Source organism: Taudactylus pleione, unplaced genomic scaffold (genome assembly GCF_031769625.1).
Source record: "Taudactylus pleione unplaced genomic scaffold, aTauple2 ptg000061l, whole genome shotgun sequence".
NCBI lineage: Eukaryota > Metazoa > Chordata > Amphibia > Anura > Myobatrachidae > Taudactylus > Taudactylus pleione.
In genome coordinates, this window is record NW_028284463.1 from 11950344 (window position 1) to 11972810 (window position 22467).

The window sequence follows — 22467 nt, forward strand, 5'->3', positions numbered from 1 at the left end:
CTTTTTGCACGATAGCCTTTGTCCAGGACTGCCCTGGGAGTTCAAGGGAAATCGTTAACGATGTTGCATCGTTTGCGAGTCCTTTAGAGTGTGGCCAGCTTAACTGTAGTGAGGGGAGTGAGACAGGCTCCCAGCACTCAGACCCATCTCCATGTGTGCCTCCCCAGCCATTCACCTCACGTCACTAGTTTTCAATACACTTGCTATCCCTCATTCATATTGTTTGGACACTACCTGTATTAATTCCAATACGATTCAAATCTAGGGTGTAAATTCACAAAGATGGGAGTTCTATTAAGAAGCGATGTTGCCCATAGTAACCAATCAGATTCTACTTCTCATTTATCTAGCACCTTCTAGAAGATAATACCTGGAATTTGATTGGTCGCTATGGGCAGCAGTTCAGGGCTGGTTAGGACTTTTTTTTTTTTTTATGGGAGGGGGACGCTAGGCAATTTTTTTCTTTTTTTAATATTAAGCCTTTAGATAGTGTTTATATGCAGAAACATACACAAATCACACTGATCTGTGCAGGTTTCTGCCAAACTCGCAGCTCAGGAGGTGGGTCCATTTGAAACTTCAATTTAGCTGCGAGTTTGCTACAATTACACCCGAGATTGTAATCTCAAATCTTGGTAAACTCTAGAGTTGTATCCTTTTCATGAAAAGTACTTTCGAGTTTTGGCGATGGTGAGTTTACAATCTCACTGGAGTTCATCAGTGAAAAGAGAGAAATCTCATCGGTTTGCCTTTAGTAAATTTGCAAGTTGAAAAAAACCCAAAAATGTCTAAACTCACCCGAGATTGCAATCTCAGACCAACACGAATCTTAGTAAATTGTACCATTTTGTAAGGAAAATAGAAATCCAACTTTTAAGGTGCATACACACACGATTTTTTGAACGATAACGTTTATTGTTCAATCATTGAAAAAATTGTTCACTTTCTGAGTTAAAACGATGAACGATTATCGTTCATGCGCGTTCACGTTTGTAGTTCAGTCAGACTGACCAACTCAACAATTTTCAGTAAGGAAATATGCAAAAATCGTTTGTAGTTAAAGCTCATGATGTATGGCTGACCGTGTGGACATCTGGTCATCATCATCCGTCCTGATAATGGGCCTATATTTATGTGGAGGCCTGGAGCTGTAGACCCCTCTGCCCCATTGTTAGACCCGGACGTGTGGTCTTCCATGTAGTGGTGATAATAAGAATGAAAAAAGTCATAATAAAATGACACAGACAACAAGGTTCTAAAAAACAAAGTACAAACATTTTTATTTTGTTTCTTTACAAAGGCTGTTTGCCTTGCAGGGTTTTTTTATGTCACTTTCTTAACAAAATATAAAATAGCTTTTTTTTCTCAATAAACACAAGAGCTGAAATGGTTAAAAAAATATGACAGGAAGATCGATCTTCGGTGTAGCGGGATGGGGGGGGGGGGGAGGAGTGCTGGGAATAGGTGAGGACAAGTTTTGAAGCTGGGGGCATCCTCCCACTTCCTATGCTGAAAAGAAGCAAGCTGCGATTTACGGTGGTGCAGGATTTACACGTGTCCGGTGTAGTAACATCACCTACACCCAGCTCTGGGAAGACATTAAAACAACTACTGTAGCAGTGTTAAGTATAAGTCACTTCACAGACATTTTGTGACCCTTAAATTCACTAGGAACCACACTGAGGCATAAAGGACCTCGAGCTAGCTTCCTGGCTCAGTGAGGTAACTGGCGATTAGCCCACAAAATGGCTGCCAGAACTGTGTGTAGGTGACAGATGCAATGTGCAGTCGGGGCTCTGGGCTAAATTTTGAGTGCGATAGTAAGACACAGCATTCTTTTGATAAGTAATAAAACCCAGATATCTCAATATGCATCTATATAATAACGTGCTTGGGGCGATTTTGTAGCCAGATAAATGGTCTGCACCACGGTAAGTCACAGCACGTTCAATTCCAGAAAGCAACGCGGCAAGGCTGAACCCTGTTCCAGCCACCACCAAGGGGGGAACATCAGCAGTCTACCTAATCTTTAGCATCGTTACTGGCAGAGATATCCCTAGCAAACAGAAAACATAAAATTACATTTAAGTGCTTATGATTTGAGGAACGTAAAAAAAAAAAAAATTATCCATAGATAAAAACATCGGAGGTTCTCTGGAAGAAAAATAGCTTTACATTTCTATCCACACCACCAAATGGCAGAGAGCAACAAATCTCAAGGGTGTAAACAGTAAATAGATATCCTTTCATACTGTAAAAACACATGCTGGCACAAGATGGCTGCCTGACTCCATTTTCTTGGCTCAGTCAGGGGAGGAAAAAAAAATAAAAAATGGTACAGGGTAAGGTAGAACAAAAGTGTACCCATTGGGTTATCACCGGGAGGTCGCCATTTTGTGGGCTGAAACCGCTTTTTAGAATAACGCAGATCTATTTACTAGGCATTAGTGATATCACTGAGGCAATGCTGAATAGGTTTTGGCTCATAAAATGGCTTCCTGCACGATGTCCAGACAAAGTACACTTGTTTTTGTTTTCTTGCCTAAAATATATATATTTTTATTAAAGAAAGGTCATAAGATGGCCATTTTTAACCTAGGAAAATACATTCTCTGTCATTCTGCTCAGCTACCAACCCCTTTTCTTATTTTTAGACACTATGGGTTGTTTTTTTTGCAAATTATCTCATGGCAACACAACAATTTTTTTTTCTAAGCGAATGGTAAGTAAAAAGTACATCTGTCACAAACGATGGAGCCAAGCTACCAAGCAGCGGGCACTGTCCCTCCTTATTTATGCCCTTAAAGTGTACAAATAATCTACTCACACTAGAGGCGGCCATTTTGCAGGCTAAAACTATAGTAATGAAAAAGCGGCCTAGAATTAGCATCATTGAAGCACAACGCATTTGATCTTCCCCAGGGCCTAATCCTAGATGGACGCAATTTCCGTCGCGACTGCTTCCTTGTACAACACAGCGACTGTGCGAAATTATGCAAGTGGCGCTGCCGCCGGGATTTGTATAGAGACACTCACCGGTAGTTTAGCAACTCCAACTGATTGCGTAAAAAAAAACGCAGCATCGTATGCAGATCGGACGATTATCGATGCTCCGAGTAATACTATGGTCGCGTAGTACGGGATCGCAGTCGGAGCACGAGACGTGCCCCGAAAACGGTTGCGACATGCGTGCATTTGAGTTGCCTTTCCCCCTGTTGCCGCCCACAAATGGCCCTTGCCCGTCAATCATTTGGCAAACAAGTCCTCACCGCGAGCGACAACGGTAGTCCACCGGGGAAGCAAACGCCCTGCGACTGATGACGTTTAGCCTGCCATTTATACTGCGACAAACTGAAATCTCCTAAAATTTGTAAACCATGAAATACATTTTTTTTTTTAATTGAAAAAAAATAAAAAGTTGGTACGGTTTAGCGTTACTCGTTACTCCTGACAGAGGTGCGCAGGGAATAAGTGGTGGTATTATTTTACCAATTTTAATCATCACAAAAAACTTAGGCTGTGCACGCCAGTGTATAAAATACAATTAAAAACGAAAAAAAAAAAAAAAACTGAGTTTAAATCAACGGTTTAGCTCTTGAATTTTTTTTTTTCCGAATTTAAACCAATCCTGGCTTCAGAGCTGATGCAAGGTTGAACAAACTATTAAAGGCCACAGCAGCAAATGGAATCCGGAATCTAATGTAGTGCTAGCACTTTGCATGGTCTGTATAGGCATTAGTTTGGGGTCCCTATGACTTTATGAAAGCAAATCAAAAAATATTTTAGAATACTAGATCCTAAAGGCTCAAAAAGGTTTCTTCTCCACAGCGCCACCATGTGGTACGAAAGGCCTGCACAATTTTCGAGGCAGATACATCTAACAAATAGGCTTTGTTATACCCACAGCATTGTCCTATCCTAGGTATTTTTTTGTTTTGATTTTTTTTTTTTTCTCTAAATGACACGTTTCTTTTAAAAGAAAGAAACCAATGTCAAATATAGGCATATTATACACACAGCGAGGTCTATAAAATATATAGAAGTATAAAATGTATTTATAAAGTTATAAATTGGAAAGTAGGGTCTGTGTCATTATAAAGGGGGTTTCCACTTCATTTAAAAAAAACAAACTTTATTAAATGCTCTCCATAGAAGTACTGTAGTGGGGGGGGGTCACTAGTGGGACAGATACATTCTCTATATAGCTGGACCCCAGAGCTCAAACACACTGAGACCGCAGCCAAATCGCCTTTGGTGTTACTTGGCTCTCTACATCACAGGAGAGTTCCGACCCCGCACTCTAACTGAACGCCTTTTGCGCCTCCGCGTCAGTTCTCTTCTGTTACAGAGATTGAAGGTTGTCGGCACAGGCCCTGCCAATACGAAGGCTTGGCCCTGTTAAACTAAGGCTAAGGTGAGGTCCCCCCCCAAAAAAAAAATATCTTCCTAAATAAAGTGGAAATCATCCTTTATCATCACAGCTCGTAGAGTCCATGACTATATGTGGTAACCAGTTGCGGCCCCAGCTCAGTCCAAAATTCATATAGGGGAGCCACACCAACTGCCAGTGAGCCCCGGCCAGCGATGTTTGGCAGCGTTTGGGGTGGCAGTTGGTGTGGTTTCCCTATTTAAATTATGGACTGCGCTGCCACCACTGGTGGTAACCTAGAATACCAATACCGCACCTCCTAACCAGTGCAGGCCTTAACCCCTGTTTGCTGGGAAAGCTTTAAGAAAAATTTTTCATGTACTGAGGGACTGCTGTAAATTTTAGGAATAATAATAAAAAAAAAGTAAGCACCCCCACTATGACACTCCTCCATTGTCTCACAGACCAGGGCAACCCCTTAGTGCTTCAACCCCTTCTCCCTCAACAACCTCATTACAGTATCTTTGCGGTCAGCAGTAGACCACCCCCTATAAACCCTACGCATCTGGGAAGGAGGCTGGCAAAGGGCAGCCCCCTGTCAGAGCTACCTCAAGTACCCTCAAGGCCTCCTCCTCCTCCCCTCCAGTTTCCCCAGTCTCTTGCCCACTCCTGGGTAGGGCAGCGGATGTCAGGGGTCCTCCATGGCGTCATCCTTGCTTTGCTCCGCTTCGCTGTCGTCACATTCTGTGTCCGAGGCAGTGTCCGAATCTTCGCATGGGCGCGCGGCATTAACAATGACCGCCCTCCGCTGCTCTTCTTCCAGCAGCTGCTTCTCCCGGGTGCCCTCTATGTGCTGTATGGCCTGAGGAGAGCAATAGGAAGGAGGAGAACATAGGTTAGAAAACAATAAGAGAACTTACACAAATAAGCAGAACATATTCTACATATATTATAATAGAAAAAAAAAATAATAATAATATAAAATAATAATTAGATAGATAGATATATATATATATATATATCTGTTACGGAACACCAATTGGGATTAAAATTACACTATTTCGGAATTGATATAATAAGTCCTAGCCAGGGGCTGGTATATAGTATCGAGGCCTAGGCTGGCCAATGAAGACCAGCCACACCCCCAGCAACGCTGACCAGCATCTACAATTCGGGAAATTATGCGACCACATAACGGTCCCCAGTCCAATTTGAAAATACATCTCAAAGCGAGCACATGTGCTGTAACCATAACAACTTGGCGACAGGAAGCAAACTCTTTCATAGGCACTATAGCAACGATATCCAACACCTGGGCGGTTGTTAAGAGTTACAGAAAGGTTTGTGTTACCTGGCAGCAGTAGGCTTTTTGTTTAGGTCTTAGAAACGTCAACACAGCAGTCAGGCCCGCTAACCGCCCACAGTTCTCACACAATGCTAAACTAGGCAACGAGTAAGAATAATAAATCATACTGTCCGTCTTGCAGAAACCCACCTGCACGATGGTGTCCAGGTTTTGCCGGGATGTGGACACCGAACTGATTACGGAGGAATGTCCCATAGTCACAACGTTGACGTGGTGAGAGGGTGGAGGCGGTGGTGCGGGAACGATTACCGTGGGGTGGTGAGTGGGCGCAAGGGGCAGATGTGGTGCCAGGAGCTGTAGGGACAGAACGGATGTTAATGAAACAACAGAACAAAATAAAACAAGCACCAAAATAAATATGAGGGATTTTTACAATGGTGCAAAAAAAAAAAGCTAAACAAAATGAGAAAATAAATAGATTCATTGTGCTAGAAAGTTTGTGAACTCCTTTTGAATTTTCAGCATTTCTACGTAAATGTGACCTTTAAAAGTAAAAAAAAAAAAAGTTTAAATATTCTCAGAAAAATATAGAGAACCCAAAATAACCAAACACGTGTATTGATCAAACTGATCCAAAATCAAATTTGTTGGACTCTTTCTGGGAGCCCACAAAAGGACCCCAGGGTAATGTCTAAGGGTCTGCAGGTAACGTCTAAGGGTCTGCAGGCCCCTCTCTTACACTGGCTAATGGCCATGTCCAGGAGTGCACCATCAGGACTGAGCAAGGCTAGAGTGCAAGAGGACAAAGCCACCACTATCCAAGAAGATCATAGCTAGAGACCACCTGGATAAGCAAGACGACTACTGGAAGATTGTTCTGTGGACAGTAGAGTATAAAATAGAACTTTCTAGTGTAAATGAGAAATGTCATGTTTGGAGAGAACCAAGCACTGCATTCTGACAAAAGAGCCTCAGCCCAACCTTGGTGGTGGCAGTGTCATGTTTGGAGCAGTTTTGCTGCCACGGGAACAGGACGTTTTGCCATCAATGAAGATATGAATTCTGGGCCACCAAACTCTACGAGTATGTCTCTGAACTGGACCTCAACAGAAGGTGGGCCTCGGAGCAAGGCAGAGACCCTAACCACACAAATGAAAGAAAAAATAAATAAGTAAAAAAAAGAAATTAGCATTTCGTAATGGCCAAGAAAGCCAATAGAGATGTTGTAGCAGAACCTGGGAAGGATGTCCACATGCAAAAAAGTCCACCAGGATCCATGAGTTGAAGGACTTCTCCAATGAGGGATAGACCCAAAACCAATGCGCTGGACTGATCAACAATTAACTGTTCAAGGTCCTACCAAGCGACTGAATCATTTTGATCAGTAAGTTGATTAAGGAGTATATCCGTTGGCGTTTTATTTAATTTGTGGGGTTCTCTTTTATCTACTCCTACGGAAGGTTTGAAGACATTTAAGGCCGCATTTAAGCAGACAATCAGGAAGCTCTAAAGGGCTCGCAAGCTTTCCAGCACCGCCGTACAAGAACCCGCTATGGAATGCATGTAAATCTTGGCGGCACTCAGATGAGTGCACAGTAGCGCATGAAATGGGGAGCAAGCAAGGTTTGGCAGGCCACCAGACAATGTAGGGTCTGAGGAGATGAAGGGGGTGGGAACGGGAGGGGAAGGAAAGAGTGCTGGGCTCACCTGGGAGTGGAGAAGCTGGTTGGCCCTGTTCAGTGACTCCAGCTGCTGGCCCTGCGCCTGCCCCCCCTCTTCCTCTTGCTGGATTTGTTGAGCTATAGCCTTCAACTTCTCAGGGTACATATGAGCTTCCAGAGCCCGCACCTGTCAGTCAGTCATAGCAGTCAATCACAGAGAGTCTGGCCAATGGGGGGCGCCGACAGGCATGCTTACAGACCGGCAGCATCGCATTCCGGAAAGTGCACTCTCTACCAAACATGCAGCGTGCCAACTACCCTACTGCGACATCCTAAACTGCTAGAACCACCGTCAGTCTAGCCAGCCACAAGGAATGGCGATGCACACACGTCATTACCCGGGTTACTCTGCATGCACCATTCTAGGGCAAAGGGCAAGCGGCAGAAATTATTTAATTTTTTTTTTTTTTTTAAATCCTTTACCTGCTCCTCCAACATCATCCGCACAGAACGTTCCTTGTCCAGCTGCTGTCTCAGTTCAATCATCTCTCTCCGCAGATCCTCCGCTTTTTCTTCCTCCCAGATATCCGGGGAACCGATCCCCTCGTCCTTGTCTTCCGCCCGTCGCCGTTTAGGGGACGAGCCGTTGAACTCCTGCAATGCACAGAAGCCATCGGTACACTTATCACGGATTGAGTAAATGGGAGCCAAGAATATCATCCATTAAATAGAAAGCTTCGGACTGACTACCAGGCGGTTGCTAGACCTAATTTGGCACTGCATCTCCCAGCAAGCTTTGCGGTTTAGGGACAGCAATAAAAAGCTGGTTTGGCTAAGTCAGCCACACCATTTACACGTATAGCCAGAACATTGCGTGGCTCAGTTACCTGGATAAACCTCTTGAGCTGGGTGTTCTGCTGCAATAATCTGGTCTTCTCCTGCTCCAGGGAGAATATATAGTCTGCCGTCTGCTGCAAGATTGCTGCCTGTGCGGGGGAGACAAACAGTGCCAGATTAAGAGAGTGTTCCCGATTGCTCCCGCAGTGTCATGATAACGCCAGCAGCGTCACCAGGAGCCTCTGGGGGGAGGGACTGGAGTCTTCCTTCATGAACACCATGTAATACTAACGTATAAATTGAAGGAGACTAAAAGGAATTAAAAGAAAAACTAAAATTTTTAAAAAATAAATAAAATAAATAAATGGATGACAACCTTTAAACAAAAAACCCAAATAATAATAATTAAAAAAAATAAAATAATAATAATAATAATAATAACTCCCCCATATATTGCCAAAATACAGATTCTTGTACCAAAACCCAGATTCCCCCCCACCTGCTCACCTTGCTTAGCTTCTCCCCGTCTGTATGAGGGATTAGGGTTTTCAGAGACTGGAAGCCGGCGTTGATACTTTGCATACGGCGACGCTCGTTGCTATTGGCGATTTCTCTGCGTATCCGTCTTTCCTGGTCCCGTTGGGTCTCTGGCGTCAGAGGGATGTTGGCTAGGCTGAGAAAGAAAAAAAAAAGGAAACACAAGAACAGGCCACTGTTAGAGACATCGGAAAGATGAGGACTAATCCTGTCTTTTTCTGTACATAAGAAAATACCCATGTATAAATAATGTACACGGGTCCTCCAGCACCAGAGGGGTTAAGGTGGGTGAGGCTACTATTCAGGCCTGCATAGTATGACCTATTAGGCATCTCTGTGTGTGGCCCCTCTCAGGGAACGATGGAAGCCGGATCTGAGGACCCCCCTTTCATCCCCTCCTGTCTGCCCTGAGGGCTCTGTAATAACTTCCAGATGACAATACAGGAGGAGAATGAAGGCAGCTGACCCCTCAGGGTTGAATGAGGGAACTCCAGCTTCCTGCCCCCACCGAATATTTTCCCCTCTTGATTGTTGGGATTAGTCACAGGACAGAGCAATAAGACACCTCACAGAGAATTGGGAGAGTATAAAATTATATATACACTAAATTCCATGCATCATAATAATAATAATAATAATCTGTTTGTCTTAAACTTTGCTCTAGTGACAGTAATTGTTCATATGCCCACTACTATCTGACAAATCCAGAATATATTTTTTTGCAGTGTACGGTAACTTACTCGAAGCGGAGGCAGGACTCTATGGGAGCCTCATCAATTCACAAGCAACTAGCGATATCTCAAAGTACCTCATGCCTCACGGAAACCGCTACAGTGCCTCATGAATCAATAGGATGCCTTCCCAAATATTGATCCAGGCCTGAAATTCGCTATCCACAGGTAATGGGTACACTCTGTACATAGTGTCCCTTTAAAAAAGTACATTATTCGGTAAAACCGGTTAAAGATTCAGATTCAAATGAAATTTATCAATAAAAAAATAATTAAAAAAAAATATATATAATAGATGCGCCTCTCCCAGACCCGCTCTCATGGCCCTATAATAAAACACATCCATCTATTCCATTCATTTCTTTATTTGTTTGTTTCCAGAATCGGAGAAACAGTTAAAATAGTCCAGAAGAGAGTCCTGAAGCATCAGGCCCAAAGTCACGCACTGCGCAGATGGCTTTAGCTGTACATGGCCCTGCAATGTCACTGTGTGACCTATACAGCATTACACTACTAGCGGGCATATGGTTATTTGCTAAATTATATATATATATATATATATATTTATTTTGCATCATGTACACATTACGGATTTGCAAAAACAACGTGTGGCTCCTGTCCCTTTTAATAGTTCTATAATGACCTTGCAGAGGACACAAAACTATTTAGCGCCATTGATGCAGCAGAGGAAAGAATAATTACAGCAGGATTTGTTACAATTGGAAAGTTTGGCTGAGGAACAGCAGAGAAGGTAAATGTGTCCTACACCTAGGTAGTAATTAGAGCGCCTGCACATTATACAGGATACATTTGGAGGATTTGGGAATACAATTAGACTGAAGCTAAATAACACAAGGAATGACATATGGCTGCTGCAGAGGCCACCATAGAGGTTACCTAACTGGGATACTGCACATGCCATAATGATTTGTATAATGAGCTTCTGGGCAGGTGACAATGGTACATCCACTACACCTGGAATGAAGGTTTCACCATAAGGAGTTCTTCACTGTAGGGGGGACAATGGTCCAGCCACAGCACGTAGAGATGTGTTCTTCACTGGAAGGGGACAATGGTCCAGCCACAGCACGTAGAGATGTATTCTTCACTGGAAGGGGACAATGGTCCAGCCACAGCACGTAGAGATGTATTCTTCACTGGAAGGGGACAACGGTCCATCCACTGCATGTAGAGATGTATTCTTCACTGGAAGGGGACAATGGTCCAGCCACAGCACGTAGAGATGTGCTTTTCACTGTAAGGGGACAATGGTCCATCCACAGCACGTAGAGATGTATTCTTCACTGTAAGGGGACAATGGTGCATCCACAGCACGTACAGATGCATTCTTCACTGTAAGGGAACAATGGTCCATCCACTGCACGTAGTGATGTGTTCTTCACTGTAAGGGGACAATGGTCCATCCACTGCAGGTAGAGGGGGGATTCTTCGCTGTACATCTACAGCACAGGAAGAGGCTATACCCTTTTCCCAATGTTCCAGTTTAAATGCTCTCTCATGAGTATGTTCCTCGCTCACCTTTGTTTTCAATGCATGGAGTTCATTTGACCGCAAGTCCATGTTTTAAGTATTTCCACACTGCCAGTCGTTGCGAGGCACTATGGCGCCTTTACAAATCTACGATAATAAACTATTAACAACTGAAATAGCAGCCGCAAATACTAAAAAGCTAATACATTTGTAAAGCAGATCATTTGCATTCTGAAATAATGGTACCTTTGACCTGCAGTGTTTGCAAACCTACCCAATCCGAACTGTGGATTAATTCTATGTATTGCCTTATTAATGTCAGATAAGAAAAAAAAAAAGTCAGATTAGCTAGGTTTATTCTTAGAAAAGATATTGGGGCAGATGTATGAAGCTGTGGAAAGTGATAAAGTGCAGAGTGATAAATGACCAACCAATCCGCTCCCACCTATCATTTTTCAAACACAGCCTGTAACATGACAGTTGTGAGCTGATTGGTTGGTCGTTTATCACTCTGCACTTTATAAAAGACAAGGGGGCAGATGTATGAAGCTCTGGAAAGTGATAAAGCAGAGATCTAGATGTTAAACAGAACAGCATGTAGGGCGCTCATACACGCCGTAATTCTGAAAGCCAGTTAGATCATTTTACCATGAATGGTCTCTAAATAACTGGGTAATGGGTCCAAATTATTCAGGGATCCCTATCAGCGTCTAGTTGGGATGAATCAGATATCGAGCAGAAGAGGCTGCAACACCAACAAGTAAATGGTAGCACCTGACCTTACATGGTCATCGCCAGACAGCAGTAATGCGGGCCCTTCAGGCTTCCAAATATATATATCTAATTTAACGTATAGCTATGTATCTATCTATCTATCTATCTATCAACACCCCCTGAGGTTACTCTGCATATTTGCATTTCATAACACAAGATGCAGGTTGTACATATTTGCATTTAACAGTAGCATCCCGCATATAGCTTCTTCTATTTATTATAGCTCCCTAGAGTGCAAAATAGTCCTAATTCACAGGTAATGCATACCGTCCACACTGAGCGCACTGAAGTAAGCGGCACAGAGGTGACCACGGGGCGGTTTGTGTTTCTCATTGCCAGCTAGTTTCCACATAGGTTACTACTGTCCACAACCCACAAAGCGCAACACAGGGATCAATATCTTGGTGTACTTACAGACTACACACTCACGTCATTATGACCAGGTCGGCAAAACTTACGTGAACGAGCAAATCCCATTAACCCCTACAACACTGTGTAATATATGATCAGTGCTATATAAATAAGCAAACAATAGTACGTATACTGAACTCAGTAGATGTGTGCAGAAACTTCAAACCCTATGCATTATATATATTACACACGATGTGTGTTCCTAAAGAAGGGGTCCCAGAACCCCGAAACATTGAATAAACACGTTTGTATACACCTTTTTGGAGAGTCCTGGGAGTGCCGCCTATATTGCTTCTTACATACCGTTTGGCATCGTCCTACGTGGAGGGCACCCTGGGCAAGGTATTGGCCCGCAGAGTGCCGGTCAAATATTGTGCGCATATATATCACTCACGCTAGGCTGTTTTAGCGGGGCACGGCACCTTGCCCTCCTTCTGGAGCGCCCAAGCGCCCTGCCCTTACCGCACAGCGCCTCGCTAAAAAAGCCGTCTCCATCCGTGGATCGCAGTGTCCCGCGGGTGAGGAAATGTGCGGTGAACCGGTCACAGCCGGTGAATAGACGCCAGGCCGCATGCGCCAACATCTATTCTTCCTTTCAGCAGCGTTTGAGGACTGTCCGGCGTGTCCGTAAGTGCCGGGAACACCCCCAAGAGTGACGAAAAGAGGACGAGTCTTATAGACACGCCCCTTTTCAATGGCCACGCCCCCTTTTCGGGAATACGCACGCGGAAATGCCCTCTATAGCTCCTGCGCCCTGCCTGGCGCCGGAGCTAGAGTGAACATATATACACACACACATACAGTACCAGTCAAAAGTTTGGACACACCTTCTCATTCAATGGTTTTTGTTTATTTCAATTATTTTCAACATAGTAGATTAATACTGGAGACTATGAAATAACACATATGGAATTATGTTATAAACAAAAAAAAAGTGTTAAAGAAATCAAAATATGGTTTATATTTTAGATTCCTCAAAGTAGCCCCTTTTTGCTTGGATGACAGCTTTGCACACTCTTGGCATTCTCTCAGTCGGATTCATGAGGTCGTCTCCTGGAATGGTTTTGAAGTAACAGGTGTGCCTTGTCAAGAGTCAATCTGTGGAATTACTTGCCTTCTTAATGTGTTTGAGACCATCAGTTGTGTTGTGCAGAGGTAGGGTTAGTACACCGAGGATACCACTATTTGACTGCTGTTGTAATCCATATTATGGCATCAACCACTCAACTCAGTAAAGAGAAACGACAGTCCATCATTACTTTAAGACATTAAGGTCAGTCGATACGGAAAATTTCAAGAACTTTGAATGTATCCTCAAGAGCAGTTGCAAAAACCATCAAACGCCATGATGAAACTGGCTCTCATGAGGACCGCCCCAGGAAAGGAAGACCAAGCGTTACCTCTCCTGCAGAGGATAAGTTCATTAGAGTTACCAGCCTCACAAACCGCTACTTAACAGCACCTCAGATTAGAGACCGATTCAGACCCGCTCGTAGCCACTGGCTGCTCGCGAGGTCTGTGGGCAGTTTTTTTTTTCCTCTGGCCTATTGCAAAGCTGTGGGAGACCACCCACAGCTTGTGCGAGCGGCCCCCAGCCTGTCGCGATAATCGCGACCATCGGCCTTGCGACGAGACCCGGTGGTATGGTCTTGGCTGCCGCAAGGCCGATTGGACTGCCTCCTCTAATAGAGCAGGAAGTCCACTACTAACATCATTTGTGATGTCAGTAGGTCCTCCCTCAAACGCCGGGCTTTCCTAAGGGAACGCCTGCATTTGCCCAACCCCCCCCCCCCCGCCACACACGCCTACAAACCATCGACAGCTACCCAGTCTTGTAGCAAGCCCCGTAGCGACTGAACTTCAGTCGCTCGACGGGGCTCGTGCATGCGCACGCCGGACGCAGAGCATGCGCAGATCACAAACATCGAGCCGCTTGCAAGCGGCTCTGAATCAGGCCCAAAGTCTTCAGAGTTCAAGTAGCAGACAAATCTTAACATCAACTGTTCAGAGGAGACTGCATGAATCAGGCCTTCATGGTCGTACTGCTGCGAAGACGCCACTACTGAGGATGAACAACAAGAAGAAGAGAATTGTTTGGGCCAAGAAACACAAGGAATGGACATTAGACCAGTGGAAATCTGTACTTTGGTCTGATGAGTCCAAATTTTAGATTTTTGGTTCCAACCGCTGAGTCTTTGTGAGACGCAGAGAAGGTGAGCGGATGGTTTCTGCATGAGTGGTTCCCTCTATGAAGCATGGAGGAGGAGGTGTGATGGTCTGGGGGTGCTTTGCTGGTGACACTGTTGGTGATTTATTTTTTAAATTCAAGGCACACTTAACCAGCATGGCTACCACAGCTTTCTGCAGAGCCATGCCATCCCATCTGGTTTGCACTTACTGGGACCATCATTTGTTTTTCAACAAGACAGTGACCCCAAATACACCTCTAAGGCTATATAAGGGCTACTTGACCAAGAAGGAAAGTGATGGAGTGCTGCGTCAGATGACCTGGCCTCCACAATAACCCGACCTATCCCAATTAATGGTTTGGAATGAGTTTGACCGCAGAGTGAAGGAAAAGCAGCCAACAAGTGCTCAGCACCTCTGGGAACTCCTTCAAGACTGTTGGAAAACCATTCCAGGAGATACCTCATGAAGCCGATTGAGAGAATGCCAAGAGTGTGCAAAGCTGTCATCCAAGCAAGAAGGGGGCTACTTTGAGAAATCTAAAATATTAAACATATTTTGATTTCGTTAACACTTTTGTTTACAACATAATTATTTATTTATTATTTATTAACAGTTTCTTATATAGCGCAGCATATTCCGTTGCGCTTTACAATTGGAAACATTGATAGAACAAAACAGGGTAATAACAGACAGACATAGAGGTAAGAGTGCCCTGCTTGCAAGCTTACAATCTATAGGGAATTCCATACGTGTTCTTTCATAGTTTTGATGTCTTCAGTATTAATCTACTTTGTTGAAAATAATTGAAATAAACAAAAACCATTGAATGAGAAGGTGTCCAAACTTTTGACTGGATGTGGGTATATATACACACACATACATACATCTTCACCCATGCTTACACTTGCAAGTATGTTCTTACATATATTCTGTAAGAGGTTGACAGCACAGTGGGTGCATATACTCCAAACAGAGGGCCTAATTCAGACCCGCTCGAGAGCGCTGAGCGCTTGCAAGCGGGTCGATGTTGGCCAAGTGCGCATGAGGGAGCCGGCTCCGTTGTGCGCATGCTCGAGACCCGCTACAAAGGGGGCGTGCAATCGATGTTGAGTGACAGCACGCCCCCTTTGGTGGGCATGCCGGGGCGTGGTTGCCCAGACGGAGGCGTTCCCATGGGAACGCCTACCGTCTGGGGCCGGCCCCACTGACATCACAAATTATGTCAGTGGGAGTGCTTTTGGCTCTGATTTGAGCCAAAAGCACTCCAGGGCTTGTGGCAGACGAGACCCTACCACAAGGGTCTCTGGCAAGCCCGATGGTCTTGATCATAGCAACCATCTTTTTGGCTGCTCGCTATAGCTGTGGGTGGTGACCCACAGCTATGCGAGCGGCCAGGAGGCCGCTCTAAAAAAAGAGAGGGAGCGTACTGATTCAGAGCGAGCGCTCTGAAAGAGCGTCCGGCTCTGAATCAGGCCCAGAGTACCAGGCTGACCCCTAATATATTGTAGGTGTAGTATATTAATGGAAGCATAAACATTTTGTATCTAGTGAAATATAAAATGATGTTCTGCCCGTGAATTTACATTGTACAGAACGACGTGAAAGACACGTACCCAGATTTTATGACAAGGATGCAAATTATTCAGCCAGGGACTTGTTACAATGTCTGAACTTGCCATTACACCTCTCACGCATGCAGCAAGGCGTTCTAAACCAGATTCACGGAAACTTCTAAAAAGAAAGAGTGGGGTTGTTGTCCATAGCAACCAGATTCAAGCCATGATTTATCCAATAAAGTTTCGTATGGGATAGCTACAAGCTGGCTGGTTGCTATAGGCAACACCTTCACATGCCCTTTCTAGAGGTTGAAGCAAATCCACCCCTTTGATTTCTAGGAGCATATTTAATTAGGTGCGAAAAGCCGTTTTCGCCGAAAAAGTTTCGCTGGTGACGTCATTTCGCCAGGCGAAAAATTATCCCTGTATTCAATTCCAAAGACTTTTCGCCGGTGCGGAAAGTCAATGCATTGGAATCGTCAAAAAAGATTCGCCTATGTAAGCAGACGAAAAAAAAAAAAAAAAAGTACAGAATTGGGGTTTTGGGGTGCAAACTTGCGGGAACCACCCCGCACCCTTGGGACAGCCTCCCAAAGGTAAACTGTGTAAAAAAAACAAAACCTTAAGAACACCCCAAAAAAAGTACTTTCATTTTGGGGGCAAAACAAAGTTGCGGGACAAACTAAAAAACTAGCGAAACAGATTCCAGGGGGGTCCCCAAGTATGCCCCAGGTGTTATTAAGATTGCAGGTGCTTGCGGCAGGTGGATTTTGTACGTTTTTAAAAAATTTCACATTAGCAACTTAAACATGCTAGCACCCATTTTCATGTAATTTGCTGGGACTAGTTATTTTGATGAAAAATATTGCTTAATGCTATTCTTCACCACTTAAGCAAAGACGCTAAAAACAAGAAATCTGAGAGAAAAAAAAAACCCAGATTAGCTTTATTAGGGGTACTAGAACACCCATATAGTGATCCCCAATGTTAGTGCAGCTTTTCAGGGGGTACAAACTGTTTTCCCCATTTCCGAATTCGCCGGGTGCAGTTTTCGCCGCTTTCTAATTGAATACGGAGATAAGCGGTGACGTGCGCGATACTTTTTCACATGGAAAACCGTCGAAAAGTCCGGCATGCGAAAAGTACTCAACTTATCGCGGCTAATTGAATATGCCCCTTAGTGTTTAAATGACTTTTTAAATAAAAGTTAATAAACCTTGATAGCAGGGCATTATTAAATTGTGTAGTGTCCCATGAAGCACTATATATAATGGGCGCTAAGAAAAAGTTATATAGATTTTGATCAATCCACCCACTTTTGTCTACTCTCAAACCATTGCATCATTGGTTACAGTAGACTTATATAAACATCTTGCACTATAATTTAATATCACTCCGGGATTCATACCTGGTGTCCTTTTATAATGGCACGGCTACATTTTGAGTTATGTACCACGTCTATAAAAAGCTAATAACATGTATACGTGTGCGATAAATAAATCTGTATGCATAAAGCTGGGTGGACACAACGCAATCCGCCTAACAATATATCGTTCTGACGTGGACCGGAACAATAAGTCGTGCAGGTTGGAGAGTGTGCGCGGCGCCCGTTCATTGCATCGTCCCATCTGCTGTGCTGCATAGCGGATGCAATGAACGACACCATGCTGCTAAATTAGGTCGTACACAGGATCCAAACAGGTGTGTACGGCCGTTGCGATGTATCGTTCCATCGATGGGTAAAAACATCGTATAGTGTGTACCCAGATTTAGGCAAAATTTGTTATATTAAAAAAAAAAAAATTGCAAAAACGTTGCAAATCAGACGTCATAATTTTAGTTATTTTTTTATTTTTTTAGGATGATGTTGCACAATAATTAAAAATACATTAAGGATATTTATATGATCATTAATGATCCGGTAGGTTAAACCCCACAGTATCTGACCCAGGCAGGCGCACTCATGGCCTATTTTGCCTCAGGCAAGTGATAATAAACAAGCTACCCAATGGAAAAACAGGACAGGCCCGTACACTGCAAACTCCATGTACAACAACAACAACGCACCAGACCTCTAACAGAGCACAATAGCACTCATGTATGCGAGACATTAATGGCTCATTCACAATCAATCATATGTTAAAGTGCCACTCCCCCCTTTATGTCCATTTCTCCTTTAGGTTGTAATCGCTTACCAGCAGGAACCACTCGCTGTTTTCTCTATGTAGTTATGCAATTTGTGGATTTAAATGATGTATTAATGTTTATTTGTAAACCTTCCTGTAACCGTGTAAGTTGCTCACCATGTACCACTGTCATTGTGTTGTAAGTTCTACCCCTATGTACGATGCTACAATACTCATCTGAAGTCAGATAAAATAAAAAGGACACATTTTTCAGCGGCTGAAAGCAGATTAAAGACAGGATGAATGGCTCCCTCTTACGACTGGGTTCTAAAGTTTAATGGTGCGTTGAAAGTTTTTGAAAGAGTCATAAATGTATTTATCATAGGTTACATGGTACTGCACTGCTTGCAGGCTGCAAAGTCAGTAAACGTTGCGAGCATGAAAAGGGCGCTTCTAAGGCGCACGTCAAGTTTTCGTTTGTTTTCACCCCTGCATGTGAATGAGCCAGGCCCAATACCTTCTGCAAAATAAGACCAGCATGCGCGTGTAGCGGAGACCTCACCGTACTGCGGGACAGGTCAACCCTTTATACACGCAAAGCAATGACCAGCACTAGAGCAGGATAAGGACAAGCTATAAGAGGCCCTACAAGTTAGCTCAATACAACAGCAAGCTAGAAATAAAATAGAGGATGCTTACTGTTGCAAAACCGTTACACAGTGTGAGGGACATCTGAAAAAGTTTGGACACTTTCTCAGTGGTCAGCACCAAATATTGCCCCAAGATTAAATGATGGACCCATCCCCACAGGTTCTTGAACTCTGTCATAAGTGACATATTCTATACATTGGATCATGGGCTTCCTTATTATACCACATATGACATGATGTGCCATGTTATTACACCATATGTATAGGATTATAAGCTGTAGTATTACAACATATATACACACGATATAGAGCTGTGTATTACATCATATAGAGCTGTGTATGTTCACATGATATGAGCTGTAGTATTACACCATATAATCAGAATGAGCTATTACACATGATATTATTATTATTATTATTACCAGTTATTTATATAGCGCACACATATTCCGCAGCGCTTTACAGAGAGAATATTTGGCCATTCACATCAGTCCCTGCCCCAGTGGAGCTTACACTCTATATTCCCTACCACATGCGCACACACAGGTTAATTTTGTGGAGATCCAATTAACCTATCAGTATATTTTTGGAGTGTGGGAGGAAACCCACGCAAGCACAGGGAGAATATACAAACTCCACACAGTTAGGGCCATGGTGGGAATTGACATAATAATTCACTCTGATTATATGGTGTAATACAACAGCACATATCATCTGTGAGGCAGTAATGCTAACCATTACACCGTCTGTGCTGCCCCGATGATCTGTGCTGTTGTATTACACCATATAATCAGAGTGAATTATTATGTCACATGGTATGTGCTGTTGTATTACACCCTATGTATATGATATAATGAACTGCATTATTACACATATGTGCTGTTGTATTACACCCTATGTATATGATATAATGAACTGCATTATTACACAGGATATGAGCTCTAGTATTACACCCCATGTATATGATATAATGAGCTGCATTATTACACAGGATATGAGCTGTAGTATTACACCCCATGTATATGATATAATGAGCTGCATTATTACACAGGATATGAGCTGTAGTATTACACCCCCTATGTATATGATATAATGAGCTGCATTATTACACATGAAGTATTACACCATATACACAGATGAGAGCTCAGCCAGGGGGCGGGGGCACCTAGTCTGAGTAGACTACCACAGTGCACACACTGATGCTACTGGTCACATGACCACCCCAGAGCACGCTTTGTGCTTGGAGACAGCATGGCCAGGCGGCGACTACACTTCCCGGCGTCCCCCGCGCCGCCGCACTACATCTCCCGGCAGCCTCGTGCGCCCCGACACTCCTACTCCAGGCGGGCTGCAGAGTCACGGCCAGGCCTGTCTGCGTGACTCTCCCGCACACCCCTCGTCAGCCGACAACCAGGCGGCAAGGTCACGGGTGGGAGAGCCCACGGGCAGCCGGTGGGGACACCCGGCCGGTCCGCGCCCCTGCCCAGGTGCCCGTGAGGTGACAGAGCCCCGTCCGTGCTGCCCCGGGGGGCTTTTATTCTATCCCCCCACCCCCTTCTTTTACTCACTACTCCAATAGTGACAACAACAACACGAGCAGCAGGGGCAGCAACAAGGCAGAGGGGGCGTGTTACACAGCAGCTGTGCGGTCACACTATATACATATATATATACAGGCTGCACCGTGACCTTGTCTGCCAGCACTGGCTGTATACTACACAGCTATATACACCCCGGCACCGTGCCGCCCGCGGGCGTGCTCTGCTGCTGCTCACCCGGCGGTGCCCGCATTATACACTCCCCATAGCAACGTGACCTTGTGTGCACAAGCCGCAGGACTACAACCCTCAGCGGGGCATGCTGGGATCTGTAGTCCCTCGGCTTGGCCCACAGCCGTCACTCTCTGCAAGCCGCCTGTGCGGCGTGCTATGTGGCCCTTGAGGTGCCCGTCCGCAGCCGCGTAACTGGTGGCACCGTGAGGGGGGGGGGCGGGTACAGGGTGTAAGTGCATCCACTGGGTGGTGGTGGTCTCCCTGGCAGCGTGTGCCCCCCCCATCTCCTGGTCGCAGCGCTGCAGCATGGCCGGGGCACCGCCACCACGTGGGTCTGTTTGCAGCTGACAAACCTCCTGCGCCCTTTACCAGCCGCCAGCTCCCGGGGTCCCCCCCCCCCCCCCAGCCATGCTGCACCCCAGGGTGCAACCCACCCCCCACTCCCAGCCAGCTGACTGCTTCCCCCTCCCCCTGCCAGGTGATGTAAGGAGAGCTGCAGAGCCCTCAGCATGCACCATGTGCTGCACCACGCACACATACATACACAGGCAGAGCTCGGCACCTACCTGCACAGACCCCCGATCACCTCCTTCTCCGTCTTCCTGAAGTGCTGCAGGGAGGGCACTTTCTGCGCGGGCATCATGAAATACTCCATAGCAATCAGCAGCAGCAGCAGGGAGATCCACAGCCACCTCCACGCACACCCCCACCCCACTCCCCAAAATAGTGTGCACCCCACCCCCCCTCTGTCCACAGCAGCGCCCCCTCTTGCAGTGCTGGGGTCCCCCCCTGATCAGCCCTATTGATTAGGTGATGCTGTTTGGAAGGGATCAATGGTGTAGTGTGTGTAGGATGTCCCAGATGATCAGGGGGAGGTGTCTGTCTGTCTCTCTCCTTGTGCTCTCTCTCTGTCTCTCTCAATGTGAGTGTGTGTTTGCAGCTGATGTCTGTTTCAAGGCGGGAAACAGCTGGTGAGAGATCAGAAACAGCACCCCTCCCCCTCCCAGTACCCCCCCTCCTCTTCCACCCTGAGCCAAATCCCAGCCCTTCTTCCGCAGAGTAAGGCATTGCATGTAAACAAAGGACTATTTGCAGAACATTGCATGGCCTGTTGCCGCAGGGAGAGGGCAGGCTTTTGCAGAACTGGCATGGGCATGGTGCAGCAGGGGTGCCCAGGGTATTTTGGGGAAAGGTTTTGTGTGCAGGGGGGGGCAGTTTGGGTAGCGGATGGGGAGACAGAAGCTTGAATGGGGAGTATTGAGGGCTGGAGCTGGCTGCATGCGCCACGCTTGGGTGATCAGTCCCATCAGCTGACAACTTGGCAGGGGAAGGAGAGAGGAGAAAGAAGAAAAGACCTGAGCACATGTTCCCTGCCTGCATCATTTCTAACCCCTGCACTGCCGGGAGAGCCTGGCTGCTGCCCAGAGATCACTACTGCTAGAGAGCCCTGGCCCCTGGGGTAACACAGAAATCACTACTGCTAGAGAGCCCTGGTGCAACACAGAGATCACTACTGCCAGAGAGCCCTGGTGCAACACAGATCACTACTGCAACACAGATCACCACTGCCTGAGAGCCATGGTGCAACACAGAGATCACTACTGCCAGAGAGCCATGGTGCAACACAGAGATCACTACTGCCAGAGAGCCATGGTGCAACACAGAGATCACTACTGCCAGAGAGCCATGGTGCAACACAGAGATCACTACTGCCATACAGTGATCACTACTGCCAGAGAGCCCTGGTGCAACACAGATCACTACTGCCAGAGAGCCATGGTTCATCACAGAGATCACTACTGCCAGAGAGCCATGGTGCAACACAGAGATCACTACATGCCAGAGAGCCATGGTGCAACACAGAGATCACTACTGCCAGAGAGCCCTGGTGTAACACAGAGATTACTACTGCCAGAGAACCCTGGTGCAACACAGAGATAACTACTGAAACACAGAGATCACTACTGCCAGAGAGCCCTGGTGCAACACATCACGACTGCAACAGAGATCACTATTGGGTCAACCCATGTGGAGTGGTCCAGTCCTGGTTGCTTGA

The 22467-nt window shown here is 45.3% G+C and overlaps 1 protein-coding gene across 2 annotated transcripts; it reads right to left on the reverse strand.

Annotated features, from left to right (window-relative positions):
* Window positions 1-1253: 1253 nt before the first annotated feature.
* TFAP4 (transcription factor AP-4) lies at window positions 1254-21121 on the reverse strand. 2 transcript variants are annotated; one of them, XM_088464727.1, is made up of 7 exons: window positions 20978-21121; window positions 8681-8846; window positions 8224-8322; window positions 7820-7990; window positions 7383-7523; window positions 5865-6029; window positions 1254-5231 (listed from the first exon to the last, which is right to left on the reverse strand). In XM_088464727.1, the coding sequence occupies exons 1-7, from the start codon at window positions 21064-21066 to the stop codon at window positions 5058-5060; spliced, it is 1005 nt and encodes a 334-aa protein (XP_088320853.1). In that variant the 5' UTR covers window positions 21067-21121; the 3' UTR covers window positions 1254-5057. The 2 variants fall into 2 exon arrangements, with proteins under 2 accessions (XP_088320853.1, XP_088320855.1); XM_088464729.1 differs by lacking the exon at window positions 7383-7523.
* Window positions 21122-22467: the final 1346 nt, after the last annotated feature.